Source organism: Aythya fuligula, chromosome 1, assembly GCF_009819795.1.
Source record: "Aythya fuligula isolate bAytFul2 chromosome 1, bAytFul2.pri, whole genome shotgun sequence".
Classification (NCBI taxonomy): Eukaryota; Metazoa; Chordata; class Aves; order Anseriformes; family Anatidae; genus Aythya; species Aythya fuligula.
This window is the reverse complement of record NC_045559.1, coordinates 60,309,434-60,329,073: the sequence shown is the minus strand read 5'-3', so window position 1 is coordinate 60,329,073 and position 19,640 is coordinate 60,309,434. Positions and strand designations below refer to the sequence as shown.

Sequence of the window (19,640 nt, the reverse complement as noted above, 5' to 3'; positions counted from 1 at the left end):
AATTTTTCTTCTTGAAAACCAGACTCATTTTAGTCCAATTTCTAGCTAGAGAATGGAAGTGTGGATTCAACACTTTTAGATTCTCAATTAAGAGATCATCACCACATTATCAGGATGTCAGACACATCACATTCATCAGTCTGTTTTCTAGAAATTTTTGCTCTTGTCCAAAGTACAGCTGGAAACGCCTAAATAAAATTAAAAGGGGGTAAGTGTCACCCAGGCCAAGAACTGTTTTCCTCTCAAGGCTTAAAGTATTTTCATTAAGAAAAAAAAAAGGTGCTAGGACATTTCAGTCTTTTCATAGACAGCTCACAAGACTAAATTCGTGAAACTCTTTAAAAAGAGGACCCACTAGAAATGATCTTTATGCTTACACCTACAGCAATCACCCTGGATTTATTACTACATCTCAGGCTGCAAGCCTGAGCCTGATTTATTAGCTACCGTCCCTTTGGATTTCTTATCCAGGGCAGTAAAACAGCTGTAGAAAGCTGAAAAGAAGTCGAGCTGCACATCTTGTCTTTTTAGCCTGTTTCTTGTGTTCATTATAGTCTATAAACAAACATCTTTCAGGTCTCCTAAATAGATTTTCTGATCGAGTTCCCAGAACAGACCACCACCAGTCTCATTAAAGCTTATTTATGCTACTTTCATGCATGAATAAAAAAGCTCCCATTCACTGCTGATTTTATTTAGTTAGATCCTGTGCCTTGTAGTGGACATTGAATTGGTGTGACATTTTTTGGCATGGAAAAAGAAAAGTAGTGTGACTGCAGAGAACAGTTTGATGCCTACATCTTTTGCCGTATGAAAAGGAAGGGGTTAACCTGTTCTTGGCTGTATTGTATTGATTGAGGCCCATGCAAAGAAAATACAGCTGTAAATAGTTAGGAGTATTCCCTAGTAGCTGAGATTTTTTTTTTTTTTTGGTAAGTCATTGAACTGGGACTTTGGAGGTACGAACTGTTTCCCAGGGATGCCACCCACTTCCTGCGTGATAGGAGGGAGGTCATTACTTGCTCTAGGTCTCAGCTCCCCGACTGGGAAGGATCCTTTCTCCCTCTGTTCTTTCTAACTTGCTTGTTTATATGGATAACTTTGCAGCACAGTAACATCTACTCTCTCTGTGTGCTCACGAGGATGGGTCCTTCTCCCGGCTGGGGCCTCTAGACAGCACCACAAATAACAAATACGGTTTCCCCTTTATGTCTGTCTCCTTCATCTCCATCCATGCTGCAGTGTCTGCAAGGTAAGATTAATGGCTTGGAAGAAAAAAAAGAAATCAGTAAAAACAAAGAACAACTGAGTAAAGGACCAGCAGGTGTGAAAAGTTGTGAAATGGGTTTGTTTTTCTCCAGTCCTGCTGACTGGTGAGCTCACGCAAAGGTATTGCGTTTTGCACGGGAAGGATTTGAGGCTGTACTTTAAGTCAAAGGGTGAACAAAAAGCAGCTTTGTGCATTTACTTCGTGCTAAGCACATTGTGAATATTCTTAGGCACTGCCACAAGGATTAACATCTCTGCATTTTAATGTGCCTTGTGCCGGAATTTAGCTAGAAAGCAGAGCAGGCAGGAACGGGCTCTCCAGGCGGTGCTCTCTGCTAGGTGTCTCTGAAGTGCTATTCAATAGCTTTCTGTTACTCTTTTTCTTATTATTATTTTTTTCCTTCTTTTTCCTTTCACTCCTTCAACAGCTTCTGGAACAAATCCCGATAGATTTCACCTTTCTGAAATTTACTGTGCTGGACTGTTTTATCTCCAAATACTCTTGCATAGCAATAGTGTATATATAAAAAAAAAAAAAAGACATGTGGACAGAAGTATGAAGTTTGGTATTTACTTTGGATCATTAACCTGGTGTGCAAATTTGACTTGATCTCTCTCTCTCTCTCTTTTTTTTTTTTTTTTTAATTCTCCCCTGCCCTTTGTGGAATTTCAGAGCCCGTGAGGAGACACAGCCTTTTGCTGCCTGGCGATCCCAGCAAGAAATGGGAGGCTGATGGATTGCAAACGCACCTGCTTGGTTTAAAACCCAGCCAAACAGATAAGTGCCCTTTTAATTTTCTCACAATAGCGTTTTAGACATACCTGTGCACAAAACACCTCTCTTCACGCTGGTTTTAATTTGGGGAGCTGTCTGTGCATCACCCTTAAAAATGAATGCTCTGGGTTTTTCCTTTCTGCTGAGAAAAGCCAGATGATAGCAGTGCTTCACATGGGCTGATTAATTAGAGTGAGGTTGCTGCAGCTGAGGGCTCTGGAGGCTGCTGGGGCTCTGGGGAGTGGGGCTGCGGTACCGGGCGATGCTGGTGTGGCCCAGCCCAGCCTGAGGAGCCCTCCGGGGCTCATTATTAGGGGTTTAATAACCAGGCTTGGCTGGCTTGATTGAGAAGATGCTTGTGCACTTGGCGCGATCTCAGAGAAAGCTAAAGCTGGTGGATGGAGAGGGCTTTGTACATGTGCTGCTCATATGTGCATGGAGAAAGCGATAAACCTGCTCCTTCCTGGAGGGGAAATAGCCAGGGAGATGGGACAGAAGCCCTCCGTTATTTCAGTCTGCACAGTGTGGTATCGTGAGTGAGTGGCAATGGGAAAAGTTCCTGCAGAGCTGGGGGGCATTTGTATCTGTGGACAGGAAATACAGCACATCTGGAAAATAACTTCTGGCTTCTTAGATGTGCTACTGCCTGTTCACAAACACACCGATACAACTATTAAATAATGTAAGTAATCTAGAAAATACAGTTCTCGTGTACAGTGTCACTGCAATAGTACACAGCCACGGGGTTGGGGCAAGTATTTGCTAAACCCGTGATGTACAGCATTAGAGTAATGCAAAAATCACTGATGCAGTGTGTTGGAGGCCATGTGTGGCAGGTGAGGACAAAAAAAGGTGAGGACCCAGATGATTCCAGACCCATCTTGTCTGCTCTAGTGGGGTTAATTAGCATTGTAAAATGTCCACCTGGCTGTTAGGCTAACTACAAACATTTGTTACAGCAAATTAGACTGTGCTAACTGATATGAAATTTGCCTTACCTACCTAAATGAGAGTTTCTTGCTGAGGGCACCAGCCCAGAACCAAGAGAAGCTGGAGGCCGATTCCTTGCCTCCAATTGACCGAGCACAGCCTGTAGCCTCTGTGTCTTGTCTTTTACTGCCTGGAAATGCAGCTTGTAACACTGCCCGTCCCTGCAGGGAAGGGCCACTGAGTAATGGGGAATGAGAGCTGGGGTGATGAAGCAGGAGGTTGCTGCAGCACAAGGGCTGGATCGAGGTCAGCTTCTGAGATCCCTGGAGTGCCCGAAGTTCTTTCTTTTCTCGGAAAAACTCCTCACCCTTGCTGTTGTTACCGAGAAGGGATTTGTATTAATAGTAGAAACAGCATTTCTGATATCAGTGACAGCCCTCTATCTTAGAATACACAGCAATATTTATTCTTGGCTCTTCAGTGATCTGATAGTGAAAAGGCTTGGCGTTTGGCGTTGTATTAAGGAACACTGATAAAGTGAAGCCTTCACGTTAAGGCTGTAGCTAGGGTTTGTTCAGGGATGGATGGTAAATTAAAACAGCTTAAACCATTTGTGTATGTCAACTAACAGGGCTCTTTGCTCCTCCAAAATAAATAAATAAAATTGACCCTCAAGGTCTTGATTATTAGGTGTGCAACGTGAAATGTGTTTTTCTGCTGATGTGCCGATATCAATGTTCACCCAAATTAGTTCCCAATAAATTAACCCCTAACCTGGCTAGTTCCATCCAGGGCTGCAAACCTCTCTTTGGGCATCAAAGTTGCATTCGGAAATCATGTCCTAAAGTGTGGCATGCGAGTTTCTCTGTGCTCCTTGGCAGAAGTGGGAGAAAAAGCTGCCAGTCCCTCTCAGGAGCTGTGCTGATATGAGATGATGCTGAGTGTATTATATGCAGTTGTGGTTTATCTGCTGGTTATAGCCAGTGGCTGAGGAGGAATCAACAGATCTTGACAGGCTGCTGCAAAAAATCTTGTCCAGAAAAGAAGACCCCCAAATCCCTAACTCTTTCCTTGTCTTACAGGTGAGCCTTGAGGACAGCTGAGAGGCACCATAACTCCTAAATGCATGAGCTTCTTCTGGGATTAGAAGAGAAGCCATGGGGAAAGACAAGAAAAAAGAGGAGGCTGTCTTTCTGAGGAAAAAGATAACTTTGCTGAGGGCTTTCTCGCTTCTCATCGGCAGCATGGTTGGCAGTGGCATCTTTATCTCCCCTAAAGGAGTGCTGAAAAACTCGGGCACTGTGGGCTTCTCCCTGGTGGTCTGGTTTGCCTGCGGGCTCCTCTCAATGTTTGGTGAGTGCGGAGTTGGGGAAGCCTTTGCTTAAGCACCTGGGAGGTGAGGGGAGCCAGCAAAATTGTATTATAAATAGCTGGGAGTGGAATGGACCTAAAATTCCCTGTTCCGAATGTAGCAGAAAAAAATACTTAGTAAGCCTGGGGGTCACCAGGGGCCTTTGCCAGAGTCGGTGGGTGTCTGTCAGAAGGGGTCTGGGTACGACTGCTGCTTCTCAGAGCGAGGAGATGGAGTAGATCAGTTCCTGGTGCCTTTCATTCTGGTTCTTCTGAAAGAATGCAGTTCTTACAGTTACCATGGGTAAAAGCCACAGCTTTCAGTTTCCTTCATTAACTGTATACAAGCACCTTCTTCTCAGAAGTGCTTTAAAGGTGCTGTTAGATGTGCAAGATCTCTCAGCTCTGGGGAGGAATCTGAAGCTTATTTTCAGCGAGTGACTTTAAAGTTCTTCCACTTTTACAACTTGAGGAAAGAAAAAAAAAAAAGAAAAACAAGAAAGGAGAAATACTCCATGTGGATAAAACACCTTGGCACTGTGACATTTAGAAATTGGGATGTTCAGTTGTTAATCTGGCAACAATCGTGGTTCTTGCTCTTTGCATATGCCTACCAGTATTTCACGTCGTGCTGCTGAGCATAGGCTGCGTTACCCTACATGTGGGATGCAGCTTCTGCATGGCTGTTTGGGGAGTGATATACTTTTGCCTAAGGAAAAATCTTACAGCTTCATGTGAGCAAAGAGTCTCTTTTAACTGAGCAGAGCGATAAGTGATAAGGCATGTGCTGGCCACGTAGCCCAGCCTCCACACTGGAAAGGTTTCTCTCTCTGTGGCAGCCTTTGGTAGCTTCTTCTGGCCCGACTGCTCTTTGTTGAGTTGCTGCATTTTGTAGCTGGATCTGTTGGTTTTCTCTTCCCTTTTGTCAGCTTGATGACCTCCTGTGATCATTTTTCTGATGCTTTTTTTTTTTTTTTTCAGGATATTTAAATGGCCTGCTTTCTTTTATCCTTTTTTTTTCTCTTAAAGTGTGGCTCTCTAGCCTGACTTCAGCAAAGCACTTAAATATAAGCTTTAAGCATGTAAATAAACCCACTGGAATAAATGAGAGGAGGGCTCTGCCTGCATCCAAGACTTTGGACAGGGATTCAGCACAAATTCACCAGCAGAGAGGCAGGAAAACCCTCACCAGTGGCATGATCTGAATGATCTCCATGGGAGTAGGAGGCACAGGTGGAGGTGTAAAGGTTTCTTTCCATTTGCCTGGAAGTTTTAAAGCTGTCTCCTCAGGCTTGCCTTGCTCTGCAGTGTCAGGTTCATGATTTCTATCGGTACCAGGTCTCCCTTCTCAGACATGTCCTTCCAGGTTCTCTCTGGGGACTTCAAATGAAGATGTGAAGGTGCAAGATAGGGACACAGGAACGTGGTTCATGATCAGAAATGTGATCAAAATGGTCAGGACAGCTACTGGCGGTGAGCTGAGTGCTGCAGCCACCCTGTGTGCACCGTTACACCAAGCTGAGAGGGGAGATGAGAGAACATGAACCTCCAAGATGTTTGTCATAGGATGTCTCTCTAAGTTTAGTGCAGTGTTTCTCCCACACACCCTTCCACACAGCTCCCCTGGACAAGTTACATCATTAACCAGGCAACAAAATTTCCTTCCTTCTGACAAAACAGTGAACTTTCTTCTAAACACACTAGAATAAGAAAAAGAGTGGTACTGCAAAAGCCCCCTTTTCTTCCTCTAGTTCACCACTTCTTTTAAACAGACTCTGTCAATTCCTGGAAGTCATGCAGAAAAGAGTATCCAAGGGATGATTTACTCAGTTCATTTATACCTGAACTGTTCCAGGTGCCTTGTGTTATGCGGAGCTTGGAACAAGGATCACCAAGTCTGGAGGACATTATATCTACATTTTGGAGACATTAGGGCCTCTACCAAGTTTCTTATTTCTGTGGGCTGAGTTTTTTGCTATCAGGTAAGAGATTTTGTCTGTTTGCCCTTTGCTGGATATTCTGATTTATTTAAAAAAATATTTATTTAATTTGTGGTTCCAGGCAAAAGTCTAAGCAGTTTATAAAGGAAAAGGGGAAAAAATCTGAAAAACTTTTAAAGACTTTCAGTAATAAAAGGAAGAAGACAGACTGAGTAAACAGTTGCATGTGTTCAGTGTGATTTGTACTTGAGGAATATCTCTGTTCTCCCCTGGCAGCTCTGGTATCATCCAAGAACTGTGATATATTTTTGGTGACAGGGAGCAGATGCCAGGTTCATTTCAGATCTTCTCATTCTATTGTGAAACTTCTCACATTCTTCTGTGGAAAAAACTTTCTGGCTTAGCCCTGAGTTAAGTAATAACTTATAAAATTGTAAATGACTTTTCTTTCCACCTGAAAAAGGAAAATCCTCCCCTTCCAGCAGCCTGTCCTCCATGTATGTTGGGATGAAGTAGGACACATGAACCACACAGCTTTGCTCTGTATGATTAATCTCAACTTTTGCTTTCAAGCGAAGAATTAACCTTTTTTTGCAGCATGTGCCTTTTAACCCATTTGCTGAGAAAAAACTATGAAAAAGTCTCTATGGGATCCACGTTGTGGAGCAGGATTAGGCTGTGTGGGAAGCTTCCACCCAGCTATTTTTGGTTGTCCATGGACCAAAATTTGATGCTGTGCTTGGTTCCCCTCGCCAGGCCTGCCAACAGTGCCGTGGTTTCGCTGGCGTTTGGGCGCTACCTGCTGGAGCCTTTTTTTGCCCCCTGTGCAGCCCCTGTTCCTGCCGTGAAGCTCGTCTCTCTCCTGGGGTACTGTAAGTACACCTTCACGCCACTGCCAGCCTCGGGGCCTCTCTGCCCAGGACCTGGGGTGCCTAGAGGGCTTTATCTTCTGGGACTGGGGTCCTGTGCTGCCTCCTTGGCCACTCGAAGCTTACTGCTCCAAGGAGCTGCTCCGGGGCCCTGGTGTTTGCCGAGAAGGAGCAAGGGCATCCCTGTTGTCTAGCTGGAGCCCAGGGTCTTGAGGGGATGGTGCCGAGTACAGGGGTAGAAACTATTCATGTGTAATTGCACAAAGGCTGCCTGGTTTGAGGCCACAAGGCTTTTGTAGGCCTCACGTGCTGCACCCAGCCACGAAAACACCCTGCCTGCTGTCTCTCACCGTGAACACCCTCTGTAACATCCCCCAGGCAGGGAGCATTCCCGTATTTATTTATTTTCTTCCCCTGCGTGTGTCGAGCATGGGCTGCAGCGGTGTGGTCTCTCCTCTCCAGACGCGGTCCTCACCCTCAACTCCTGGAGCGTCTCCTGGAGCGCCCGGCTGCAGACAGCCCTCTCCATCGTCAAGCTGCTGGCGCTCGCGCTCATCATCGTGCCGGGGATGATGCTGCTGGCACAGGGTAGGTGCGTGGCCGACGGAGGGTGCTTGAGGGAGAGGGGCAGTCAGCTTCAAGCTGTGTCACCTCGCTGGGGCTGATGCTTCTGGCTCAGCTCTGCTTTCTTCAAAGTTTTTCTTTGGGATGAACCTACCCAGGGTGAAGCAGGCACACACCTCTGTTGATGTCTTCCTTCCTACAGCCAGCCCATTGTCAGCGTGGCTCCAAACCCTTCCAAAGCAGCACAAAGGCAAGGGATAGCAGGGACATGTGACAGCATCCCCTGGTGTCCTGAGCCTGTCACAGCTGTGCAAGGAGCCCCCAGCCCCCAGCTGAGCCCTGGTAACTGCATCTCTAACTGTCCTGTGGCTTCAGCTGATGCTTTTAACCTCCTAATGGAGATGGGCAGTAAGGCAGTAAACTGACAATGGACTCATGCAGGATTTCATGTTCACGTGCAGAGGAAAAAAATACAACAAAAACCCTACCAGTGGTATCTTCTGGGATTGATACGGGAGTGTTGGCTTTAATCCAAGTCTCAGTCAATAGAAAAGCCCCTGGCATTCCCAGCCAAGGGATGAAGCCCACTATGGCTTCACACTATTTCCTTCCTCTGCAGAGGGAACAGCAGAGGCAGTAGGCTCAACATTTGTGTTTCTTTCTGATGTTTGGAGCTGGCTCCTTTGAACATGCAAAAAACCCCCTCAGGCGGGCAACACTTCTGAAATGAAGGACTGCCCTGCAGCTAGAAATCCTGAGCCATTATTGTTAGGAATGCCTTCAAATGACAATCTGGAGCCCTGGCACCCGTCCTCAGGCAAGAAGGATAAGTGCTGGTGACATCTGGAGAGAGAATCCGTGGAGGGACCCCAGTATGTCAGGTTGTGTTTAATGTGACTCGTGGGGGACTCTAAATCACTCATGAATATATTGCAGACCGTAAATTCTTTTTGTGTCACATCACTTATCAGCAGTTGTTTTAGAATACAGAAAGATTGCCCCAGTAGGCCCACTTCCATTTTCCAGTTTCTTTTTTTTTTTTCAAGTCCATTTTCTTTTTGACTTAGTTTTTGTGCTTGTTTTTAAATCAGTTTGCCTCACTCTACAGCCTTTCTCTGTTTTCTTTAGTCACACTCCTGTCCTTTCCTCTGCCACTGCCTTCCCCTTGACTCACATTTCTTAAAGAGACTTCCTGGGCTAGGTTTTCACACCTGGATGCCCAAGTCTCATCTCAGAGCTCCTCGCAGAGGCATCTCTGTGGATGTGGCCTGATTTTCTCCATGTGCTCCGTGTCATTTCATCCTTTTCCTGGAGAGACACAACTGCATGAGTAGTTTGTCACTTTGATATGAAAAGACACTGTGATATGGAAAACTGAACATAGATGTGGAGTCCAAACTTTGTGGCACTTGGATTTCAAAATGTTAGAAATATAACTGCTTTTGACTGTCTTCTTCCTTCAAATGAGAGGCTATTAGGTGTTTTTCCTTGTCTTTCCTTTTTTTTTTTTTTTTTTTTTTTTTTGAGTTTGATATAGAATATACCTCACAACCAGTATCCTGACTTTGATATTTTTGCTGCCTCTAGTTTTTATTATTGCATTTGCTTTGCCCCCTGTGTCCCCAGCTCCCCTCCTGCAGGGCCGTTCCCGTGCTGGCTGCCTCCCCCCTGGTTCCCATGCTCTGCACAGCGTGGGGCCGGGGTCAGCAAGCTGGTGGGGCCGGGGGGAGCGCAGCAAGAGCCGGATTTGCTGCCTCCCTGGCTGCACCACATCAAAAAAGAGCGAGTGTCCAGCTGCTGGTGGCGTGGGGAGGAGGGGGTCAACCTGGGGAATCAGTTTGAGGCTGAAAAAAAGGATGGGAGAACTTCGTGTCCCCACAGTCTCCCATTTCCACAGCAGGCACAGTCTGAGGGAGAAACAGACACTGCCGTGAAATTTCCCCAGTAGCGGTCAGGAGATAGATTTATTCTGTCACTGTGTATGCAGCTTGCATGTCAGCACAGCACCACCAATTAAAGCACTGAAACAAATCCAAATGCCTGGCTCCAGGGAAGTCACAGCCGCTTCTCCCAGGTTTGGGCAGGATGTTAACCCGTGGGAAGGAAGTCTACCCCTGACGTTTCCCTGCTCTGTATCTGTTGCTTATCTCTTCTGTAGGCCACACTGAAAACTTCCAGGATGCTTTTGACAAGCAGTCGCTGGTCCCGGACAAGCTGCCCTTGGCTTTTTACGCAGGCATGTTCGCCTACTCGGGCTGGTAGGTGTGACAGGAGGGCACCCAGCGGGCGGCGCGTTGCGTCGGCTCCTGGCTCGACCTCTCTCCTTGTGTCTCCCCGCTGTGCAGGTTTCAGACCAGCTTTGTGCGGGAGGAGTTGGTCAGACCTGAACGGTAAGGCTGGGAGAAGCAGGCGGCTCTAGTGTGCCAGCCTCTGGGGTACCACTGCTTCCCCTAATGCTGGCAAACAGCATGGGAAGAAATAAGTCTGTGGGCTCACCTAACCAGTGCCAGCTGCAATCTGCAGCAATGCGATGAAAAGCAAAGGGGGAACAGCCTGTTCATTGTGGGCCTCTCTTCCCCTTTCTTGTAGAAACATCCCCTTGGCTGTCATTGTGTCTGTGATCACCGTCATTGTGGGGTACATGCTCACCAATGTCTCCTATTACACTGTCCTGGGAACACAAGATGTTCTGGCTTCTCCAGCTGTGGCGGTGGTGAGTCGTCACCCCTACTGATATCTTTCTTTAGTGTGGTCAGCTTCTGCTGAGGGGGTGGTTATGGCAAGGGTCTAGGAGATGGTTTTCCTAATGAAATGCTTTCTTGCTTTGTTATTTCTCTGGATTATGGGACAACAGTAACTTCTAGTCTTTCCTAAATGATAATGTAAAAGAAGCTGCAGATGACAGCAGAAAAGGCAAGATTTATGAGTCATATTCTACTCCTGCAATGGAGGAAGTTTTTTTCCTCTTGAATCCGATGTCATCTAGAGATCACCATATGTTCCTACAGTCACGCTTGCTCTTCCCCCAGAGTTTTGTGCAGCGGGCCTGCAGAAGCCTTATCTCAGTGGTCCCGGTCCTTGTCGCACTGTCCTGCTTTGGAACCATGAATGGAGGAATCCTCACCTTTTCAAGGTCAGATCTCTGAGATGTTAACTTTTTTTTGGCTTACTGACTCAGAGGGAAGCACCAGTAACCTGTGCACCTGTCAATCCTTTTGATGGCATTTTAACCACTCCTGTGGGAAAATCAGGGCCTTTGACTCCCAGTGTGTAAACTACAGGACACCATTGGCTGTCTAAGGGTCTCCCCTTCCTTTTTCTGGCCAGTTCTAAACTATCTCTGGCTGGTCATAAAAACAAGATTTTTTTTTAACCTCTCCTCCCGTCCCCTCATTTTAAAGTGAAATGTCAGTGTTTCTGGGGAACTATGAGCTTTGTTGACACTGGCAGCTGCTCAGTGAAATGGAGCCATCTTTTGCTGGCTTCGCCCAGCTGCTTTGCTGCAGGGCACAGGGTCCCCCTCCGCTGTGAGGATCTCTGACCAAAAGCAAATGCTCCCTGGGGGACTTTCCTTTGAGTTCACTGAAAAGTTATCATGACCAGGCCACTCCCAAAGCAATAGTCAAGGCTCAACTTTGTTCCGTGAAAAAAACATCTTGCCAGCTCCACTGGTTACTGCACTGCGTGTCCTTGTGGGAGCCTTGAAACCGGAGAGGAGGGCAGAGCTCATGGAGAAGTGTGTTGTCCTGTCCCTGGGGAGCTGAGCAAACTCTCTGGGGCCAGCTCCGTTTCACAGCTCTGATTGCAAAAGGAAAACTCAGTTGCTATGAAAGGGATCTTTCACAGTGCAGGAGCTAATGAGTTATGTGATCCGCTACCTTCACGTCCTGCGTGGAATACGGTGGGGAGAATCCCCCCACTTAACTCCTCTAGATAGCAATTTTATTGGAGGGTGGGAAGTCCCTGGAGGTTCTTCACGTCCCTGTCATCCTTCTCTCCCCCTTCCTGACATCATTAACATAACGACTGCAGAAAGGCCGTATAAACAGTGATGGGGCCTCCCTGGCTGCTGGCCAGCCACACCCCAGCAAAACCACAGAGACAGCAATAAAACCAGTTATATACTCATGCCCCAGCTGCTTTGGGCTCTGTTCCAGCCCAGCTGATGCTCTGGCATAGTTTGTGGATATTAAGTTTATAAAATTGGATGCAATGCCTTCTCCCTAATTGCCCTTTCACGATTCAAAGGAGGGATGGAGGCAAGAAGCTCTTCGCTGTCGTTTTGTAGCTGACCCTGTGTGTAGCTGGCCTCCCTGGAGGATAGTAAACTATATTGTCCAACAAATGGCCAGAGGTTTGAAAACCCTCTTGTCTTTGAGGAGCTTGCACTGCATTTATATCTACATAATTTATATATCTATCTATATCTATGCATATATGTTTTATCCCTGGCCTGTCGGGTCCTCCTGGGTGTTAAGCCCAGTTTCCTGTTGGGATGGGCACCAAGGCTGACAGTTGCCTTTTGTGAACTCTCCAGCCTCTCTTACAAAGACCTGAGGTCTGTGACCCCTCTACCTCCTACTGCTTTGTTTCTGTTTCCAGCCTGACCTCATTCATGGTCGCTCTGGACTTGTCCAAAGATCTCTGCTAATGGGCCACCTGTGGGGACAGTACCAGCAGTGGGCTCTGTGCTGAGCTAATTGGTGCTTGGACAACTATGCAAAATTAATCTTTGGAGACTTTTTTTTTCTTTCCAAATCCTCTAAAAAGTGAGGCTGAGCGCAGAACTGTGACCTTAAAGAACAGATATGTGGGTGGGGTGCATTGTGGCCTCTGGTCAGTCCTGCTATGGATCTCTTCATGTCTAGTGTGACTGTGGGGTGCTGATGCATAGGGCTCCCTGTCTTTTTCTAGGACACTGTTTGTGGCTTCCAGGGAAGGGCAGTGGCCTCCTCTCTTCTCCATGATCCACATTCGAAGACATACTCCTCTTCCTGCTGTCATGTTAATGGTAAGGGGATCTGCCTGTCTGACATGCCCTCTTCTTGCAGTCTTGGCTGGCTTGTTTGGTCTGGCAATCTGCAAAGCCTGGAGAAGCTGAGGAGCTTTAAAGGGTATCGAGACACTAAGTGAGCTTCCATAAAATGAAGAAAGTGGAACATTGGAAATGGCTGTAAATTATTAGGTCCCCTTGTGCAAGTAGTGAGGTCTGAACCCCGCTGTCCCAAAGTCCCTGCCTTATTGCCTTGAACGTGTTCTTTCAAGGTATTGTCCCCACCATCTGTCACAGTTACTGCTTGATGTTTGCTACCATCTCCCCCAGGCTTTGGCTAGTTGGAAAACTGAAATTCCCAGGTTCAGTGGAAATCCAGAAAATGAGCATTTGTGGAGAGGCTCTCAGGTTTGGGTTGCAGTTGATCTCCATTGCTCCTTTCTGTAGCACATTGCAATTTTGTATTTGGGACTTTTGCTGGGAATCTTCAGTCTATGACAGGGTTTTGTAACATGTTCGGTGACCTCAGAAATGTTGGGGCTGTGAAGTAGCTGCCTGTGATTGCAGGGGGGCTAGAGGAGATGATCCGTATTAGCTTTCCCAGACTGGGGACTGCAGTAAGGCATTAATGACTGTATTTCATCTTCACAATGCTCAGTTCCCTTTGGTTACAACCATGGTGTGTATCGGAGATATCTACCATCTAATGAACTTCTTCAGCTTTTCCCGATGGCTCTTCATAGGATTAGCCACCCTTGGGCTCATTGTCCATCGCTGCCGTCACCCGGAGCTGCAGAGCCCGTTCAAGGTAACAACACATGGCGTGTGTCTGACAGCCAGAGACACATGTGCCAATCTTCTTTTTCTTTTTCTTTTTCTTTTTCTTTTTCTTTTTCTTTTTCTTTTTCTTTTTCTTTTTCTTTTTCTTTTTCTTTTTCTTTTTCTTTTTCTTTTTCTTTTTCTTTTTCTTTTTCTTTTTCTTTTTCTTTTTCTTTTTCTTTTTCTTTTTCTTTTTCTTTTTTTTTCTTTTTTCTTTTTTCTCTGTCTCTGTATCCACTGCTAAGAATTAGAGCATTGCATGGCTGTGGTTGCCTTTAGGCTCCAAGGGCCCTCAATCCCTTTTGCTCAGTAAGGCATGTGGGGAGCTGCTCAGGTTGGCTGATGTACCCAAATGGCCAGATTCAGTAAATCCTATAAAAATAGTTCTATGTGGTGTCACCATCTGCAGCCAAAGAGGTTGGCAGCCTGCTCCAGGGAACAAGGTATCGTGCTGGGAGCTGGTAGATGTGCAGGTCCCATGCTCACCTCTCCTGAGCTGCAAGGGGAACCCTTCCTGATGTGATTTCAGTGGTAGGTAAGTCTCAGCCCTGGCTGAGAAGCAGAAGGCTGTCAGGCTTGGGGGAAAGGGGAATTACCAGAGGAGTCCTGGGAGTAAACTTGACTTACAGGGAATTGTTTCCTGGCGCAGAAATACTGTGTAGCATAAAGCAGCTTGCGCACAACTCAGGGCCATTACAGACCCTGAGGATGTGCACTGTGTGCATGTATAACACAAAGCATTTCCTTTAGCCACAGCTAACAGCAGCTAGTGGATGGTGTGGCCCCTAGAGAAGGACCTGCCCTCCTGCATGGGGGAGGTGATGGGCTCAGTGAGCCTATAGCCGTATGTGACTGCTGTGGGACACTGATTGTGCTAAGCACAAGGGTGTGAGGAGCTGCCTGATACATGCCACAAACAGATGTGTGCACATGTACAGCTCCAGCACATTTGGGATGCACCGGACCTGTGGACATAAGCATCAAGAGGCATTAAAAGTGGGCAGAAGGAAGCGGGGAGGCGAAGGAGATTCAATCCCCTGCTCCTCAAGGGGCAGCTTGGCCCCTTGTACCTTTCTCTGGCCTCCAGCTGGGCCCCTCTGGTGGCTGCTGGGATCTCTGCTCATGGGAAGCAGCCGGTCCCCTGTGTCAGCCGGGGAAGCTGGTGTGGCTTTTGCAGCCCCTGCTGTGCTTGGGACACCTCTCCCACTGCCGGATCATCTGCATTTGGCCGGGGCTGTGCTCATCGTGTGCACAGTTTGTTCCCCTCTCTGGTTGCGCCTGCTTGGTGTCTCCAGCCACTTCCTGTGGAGGAGAGGAGACCTCCAAGGCCACAGGCACTGGGCAGCTGATCAGCAAAAAACTCAGGGGAAAGAAACGCTTTCCACCACTCCCAGGGCTCCTCCCCAAGCCGAGCGAGGCCTGATGCGAAGTTTGGGGTAATTTTTCTTCTTGGTCTTTGCTGGAGACAGTGTGTTTAGCAGAGACCTCGAAGCTTCCCAGCTTGTTGGCTGGCTGTGCTCATGCACTCACCCAGAACCAGATTTTTTAATAAGCTTTAATTTTTTATTTTAAACCAGCCAACCAGCCTGCCTTGGAGAAGCTTATTAGTTGATAGCACTGGTGATATTTTCAGTTTCTGGGAGTGTGCCCCATTTTGTTTTAGATAGAGGTTTAGGTTTTTAACGCTTCCTAAGAACAGATTGAATGAGTGAGGGAAATGCGGGCAGTTTGGTTCTCTTCCTCCCTCCCCCCAGATTTTATGCCCACTTCAAACCCAAAGTACAGTCATCTGCAACAGCGAAGGAGTGAATGTGATGTGTGCATGTGCTGCTCTCCAGTGGTCAGAAATATTTCTTCTTCTGACACTAGCCTGCTTACAGAGAACAAATAATAAAAAAGGCGAGTGGCTGTGCTGGTAATTTCCCCCCACAGCATTTTCAGTTAAAAATGGTAAGAAAACACCAGGAAGAGGAGTGAGCAGCCCCCTCACGCACCTCTCACACAGATGTGCAGTGTGAATGTACGCACGTAGGAGACCCTGGCAAGGGATGCTCTGGCTGGAAAGGCAGCAGAAGCACACGAGTTTGGTGGCTGGCTGGGTGCCATCACTAGAGCAACTGATCTCTTTCAGCTCGGCACGGTCAGCATCCAAAATGAGGTCCTCACCCTAGGTGAGATCAGCAGCTCCTTTATCAGCTATGGCGAGGAGTAACTTGGCTTGCTTGGATCTAGGGACTAAGGGAATGTTTCACAGCTTATTTGTTACGGTCTTCCAAATTACTCTCCGGATAATACAGATGAGTTGGCTCACCCAACAAGGTGAGGCTGACGTGCTCAGAGCTACTTTGGTCTTTCATCAGGGTGTCATTGAAAATCATGTTCTTGATGCAAGTGCTATGGAGTTGAGTGTCTGGTTTACCCTGTTTCGGTCACTACAGGTCTCAGACAAGCTGGAGGCAGCTCAAAATGAGTTACAAGTGTTATGGCCAAAGAACGGCTTGTTTCTAAGGGCTTCTGCTCATGGCTTCAGATTTTCCACTAGCAGTTGCCACAGGTGGCAAGCTTAGGGGTGTGTGGACACGCGCATGTGCTGTATGTTCACAGAGCAGTGAGGTCTGGTTGACTTCTCCCTGGCTCAGTGTCTTGTTGCAAATGAGGTGAGGTTTATATCACAGAATCACAGAATTTCTAGGCTGGAAGAGACCTCTAGATCATTGAGTCCAACCTCTGACCTCAATGCACATGAGGTGAGGTTTATATCAATGCATGTAGAAGGAGGCATGTGCCTCTCAGGGCACACTGGGCTCCCAGGGTGATACAGGTAAACTTTTCTTCTATGCATCCTACTTGTTCACAACTGATTGTACAGAAATAGTGCACAGGACAGATACATGACTTTTCTCATCTTCTTTAACATGGGAAAGAGAATACAGTGTGTGCTGGCATGTATGGAGGCTGATCAGTTTTGCCTGAGCATCCTCTGTGTTCTTTTCCCCAGGTGCCCCTCTTCATTCCCGTCTCTTTTACCATCATCTGCCTCTTCACGGTGGCAATGTCTTTCTACTCGGACCCTGTAAACATTAGCATCGGATGTACCATGGTGTTAAGTGGCTTTCCAGTCTACTACCTCGTAATCCACAGGCAAATGTCAAACCGCTGCCGTAGCCTGCTTTGTAAGTATGCACTTGGGTTACGGTATCCTGGACCCAAGCACACTCAGGGTAGAGATGTTGGTTTGCTGCCAGTGCTCATCTCTAACACAAATCACTCCGTGACCAACAGACCTCGTGGAACCTCAGTCACGATCCCTGTCACCCCTTCCCTGCCCTTTCTGGGATGCAGCCTCCACGGCCGAAGAGAAGGGGCAGGCTGTGCTGTGGGGGGCTGGCCTGGCTTGTGAATGCACTGATAAACCAGCTTCATGTGTTATTTTAGAAAAGGCAGGGCTGAGGTCTACCAACAGGGGGAACCAAGAGGATCACTTTTGCTATCATATCTTTATCATATCTGTGTGATCAGCACCTCTGTCAAATCTGGCTGAAACTGAGCAAAAAGATCAAAAGTGAGTATGGAGAGATTGAGAGTACTGTAACCCCATGCACAAACACATTTGCTGAAAGGCTGGGGAGAGGACTGATAGGAAAAGATGATGCAGCCTGCAGGCTGCTTGGTGACGGAGCAGCTTGTCTAACAGTACAGATTTGGGCACAGATGTGGGTGTGTAAATGAAAGATATCTTCTCTCCATGGCACAGATTTAGCTTGGGTGTAGCCCTGGTGGCACAAGTACAACGATTTACTCTGAAACAAGAGCCCAGTTTCGATTTTAGTTTATAACTTCAATTGTGAATCTTGATTTCTTTGGATTTGGTGTTGTGCTGAGGTGTACTGGTAACCAGTGAATGGAAAAAAAAAGTATAGTAAGAAAGAAAACAGATACAGTGATCTGCTAATATAAAATGCTACAGCAATCAGTGTTGATGCTCTGATTTTCACCCCCAGTTTAAGATATCCTTCAGATTAAACTTTTTGTTTTTCTTCCCTTCAGATTATGTTACACAGAAGCTGCAGTTACTGCTGGAAGTAGTTCAACAAGAAATCAAGACGTACTGAGGAAACCATCATAACTTAAAGGAGAAGATGAAATCTACTTACTCCATTTCTGATACCTTTGATCCTACAAAAAGCAGGCCACGCTCTTATTCTTTTGATCAGTGCAAATGAGGATGAACCTGAGCCAAAACGTTGCTGCAAGCAGTCCTAAGCTTGCCAGTCAGGATCTGGATGAGTGTGTCACATCTGCTTCTGCCCTTTTCTTTTTTAGCAGAACAATCTAGTTCTTTGAAATGAGCTTTCTTTGCCTGCAAAGTGTCTTTGAAGAAAAGATCTTAATTTTGCAGCCTGGCCCAGCCCAGTCCTCAGCAAAATATATACTATTTTTAATTTCCTAACTTGGCAAACAGAGGAAGAGATCCTACTGCAGAACTACCGAAGAGCCCAGCCACATGGAAGCCAAACACAGGTTTCAAACTGAAGCTTCGTAGTGGTTAAGGGAAATGGTGCTGTGAAGAAGCTTTATAAAGGGAAATGGACGAGGAGAGCAAATTAGAAATAAGGTAGATGAACTGGAAAGTAGGAGGCGGGAGACTAAAACTTCATTTACCAGGAAGAACAAATCATTAACAAAGTGAAGTCAGAATGTTTTGCTTTGATAATTGTATAAGGAAAATAAATTTATTTTGCTTATACAATAATGCTTCAATTTTGAATTTTATTTTTCTGAAATGATGTTTCAAAATGTACTGACACAGTAAAAAACAACAAAAAAAATAAATCTAAATACCCACAAGAATAGGACAGGGTAAATTCTGATTCCTCACCCGGTGCTACTAATGAAGTTGAAAAATTGAGATTTTGGCCCAACTCCAGTGAAACACAATTCTCCTGCAGGAGGACAAGACCACTGATGAGTCTTGGGCAGATTCCTTCATAAGCACATCTTTTGGTGCTGTAAGAAGACATTCAAGACTTCATGTCTGAGCTTTAATTTTAAATCTACAGTCAAATGACTTGCTGAATCGATACATAAATGCTCACGTGAACCATTGCCATCAGAAATGTTTCTGTTGTTGGGTTATTTTGGATTACATTATTAATGTTGCAAAGTTATGTCCAGATAAAAGAGAAATTAACACTTAAGTGATTGGAAATAGTTAATCTTTTCCTAAAAGATCAGAAGTAGTATACAGGGCTTTGGCTGATGGCCACTGAAGAGAGGAAGAGCAGAATGTGAAGCATTTTTAACCTTTTGTATCAAGCATTTATGTACTTAGAAAACTAAGTAGCATTTACAAAACCAATGTAATCTACCAAAACTTGTAAAATGCACTATCAAGATTTGGAAATAAATAATTAGGACTTTTTTTTTAAGCAATTGGGAATTATTATTCTTGTTAAGACCGCTTCTGTTCTTGTGCTAAATCGACCTGTGAGAGCAATAGCATAGTTGCAAGGTTCATCCTCTCCCTGCCCCATGAATTAATTTACAAGCTGCTGGAAGCTGTTCAACAGGAAATGCAGACTTCCTGGGAAAAGCATCACAACCTAGGAAAGAAGGTACTGCCTTCAAGTGTCGTTTGAAGTGAGATTTGGAAACAGTTCTGGGTTCCCAAGCAGAGGCTGTGCCCCCTCAGGCCATGTGTGTGGCTGGGGAACCAATGTGCAGAAGACCTTGCAGAAGAGGGGAGCCCCACCACCCAAAGGTGGCCCAAATACACCTCCTTACATGCTGGTTTGGGGGATTTTTCTGCATTTGAGGTAGAAGCATGAGGTGCTGTCAGCCTGTTCCTGTGTTGTAAGACCCCTGTGAGCTCCCTGTAGCACCAGCTCTCCTGTGTCAAACCTTAGAGTGATCTGCAATTGCAACAGAGCTGCTTTGTGTCTGCAGATACACACTTAGAAAGGGTGAAACATCATTTTTTTCCATCTGTTTCCTTTGAAGAGAAAACGGGAATGAGACTTGGAATTTGTGGGGGGAAGAATAAGTGGGCTGTGGTTTCTTAATGGATGATAAATCATTTGACAAATGTAGGGAAACCACACCTGGGCGCCTCTGCTGACTATGCAGGAAAA

General features: G+C 46.1%; 1 protein-coding gene across 2 annotated transcripts; it reads left to right on the top strand.

The window, feature by feature from the left end:
• The first annotated feature begins 1,038 nt into the window (after positions 1 to 1,038).
• On the top strand, positions 1,039 to 18,255 carry LOC116494038 (cystine/glutamate transporter-like). Of its 2 annotated transcripts, XM_032195742.1 has the most exons (13): positions 1,039 to 1,252; positions 1,943 to 4,327; positions 6,180 to 6,306; positions 7,021 to 7,136; positions 7,596 to 7,721; positions 9,856 to 9,955; positions 10,043 to 10,087; positions 10,287 to 10,410; positions 10,727 to 10,830; positions 12,612 to 12,708; positions 13,349 to 13,498; positions 16,508 to 16,682; positions 17,557 to 18,255. In XM_032195742.1, the coding sequence occupies exons 2-13, from the start codon at positions 4,132 to 4,134 to the stop codon at positions 17,619 to 17,621; spliced, it is 1,425 nt and encodes a 474-aa protein (XP_032051633.1). In that variant the 5' UTR covers positions 1,039 to 1,252; positions 1,943 to 4,131; the 3' UTR covers positions 17,622 to 18,255. The 2 variants fall into 2 exon arrangements, with proteins under 2 accessions (XP_032051633.1, XP_032051641.1); XM_032195750.1 differs by lacking the exon at positions 17,557 to 18,255 and having other exon boundaries at positions 13,411 to 13,498; positions 16,508 to 16,668.
• Positions 18,256 to 19,640: the final 1,385 nt, after the last annotated feature.

What these genes read in the sequence shown, in the direction of transcription:
- LOC116494038 (XM_032195742.1), top strand. Translation starts at nt 4,132, where the DNA reads ATGGGGAAAGACAAGAAAAAAGAGGAGGCTGTCTTTCTGAGGAAAAAG. An exon ending in GATGATGCTGCTGGCACAGG is followed by an intron (nt 7,722 to 9,855) that starts GTAGGTGCGTGG and finishes TCTCTTCTGTAG; the next exon opens with GCCACACTGAAAACTTCCAG. An exon ending in CCGCTGCCGTAGCCTGCTTT is followed by an intron (nt 16,683 to 17,556) that starts GTAAGTATGCAC and finishes TCTTCCCTTCAG; the next exon opens with ATTATGTTACACAGAAGCTG.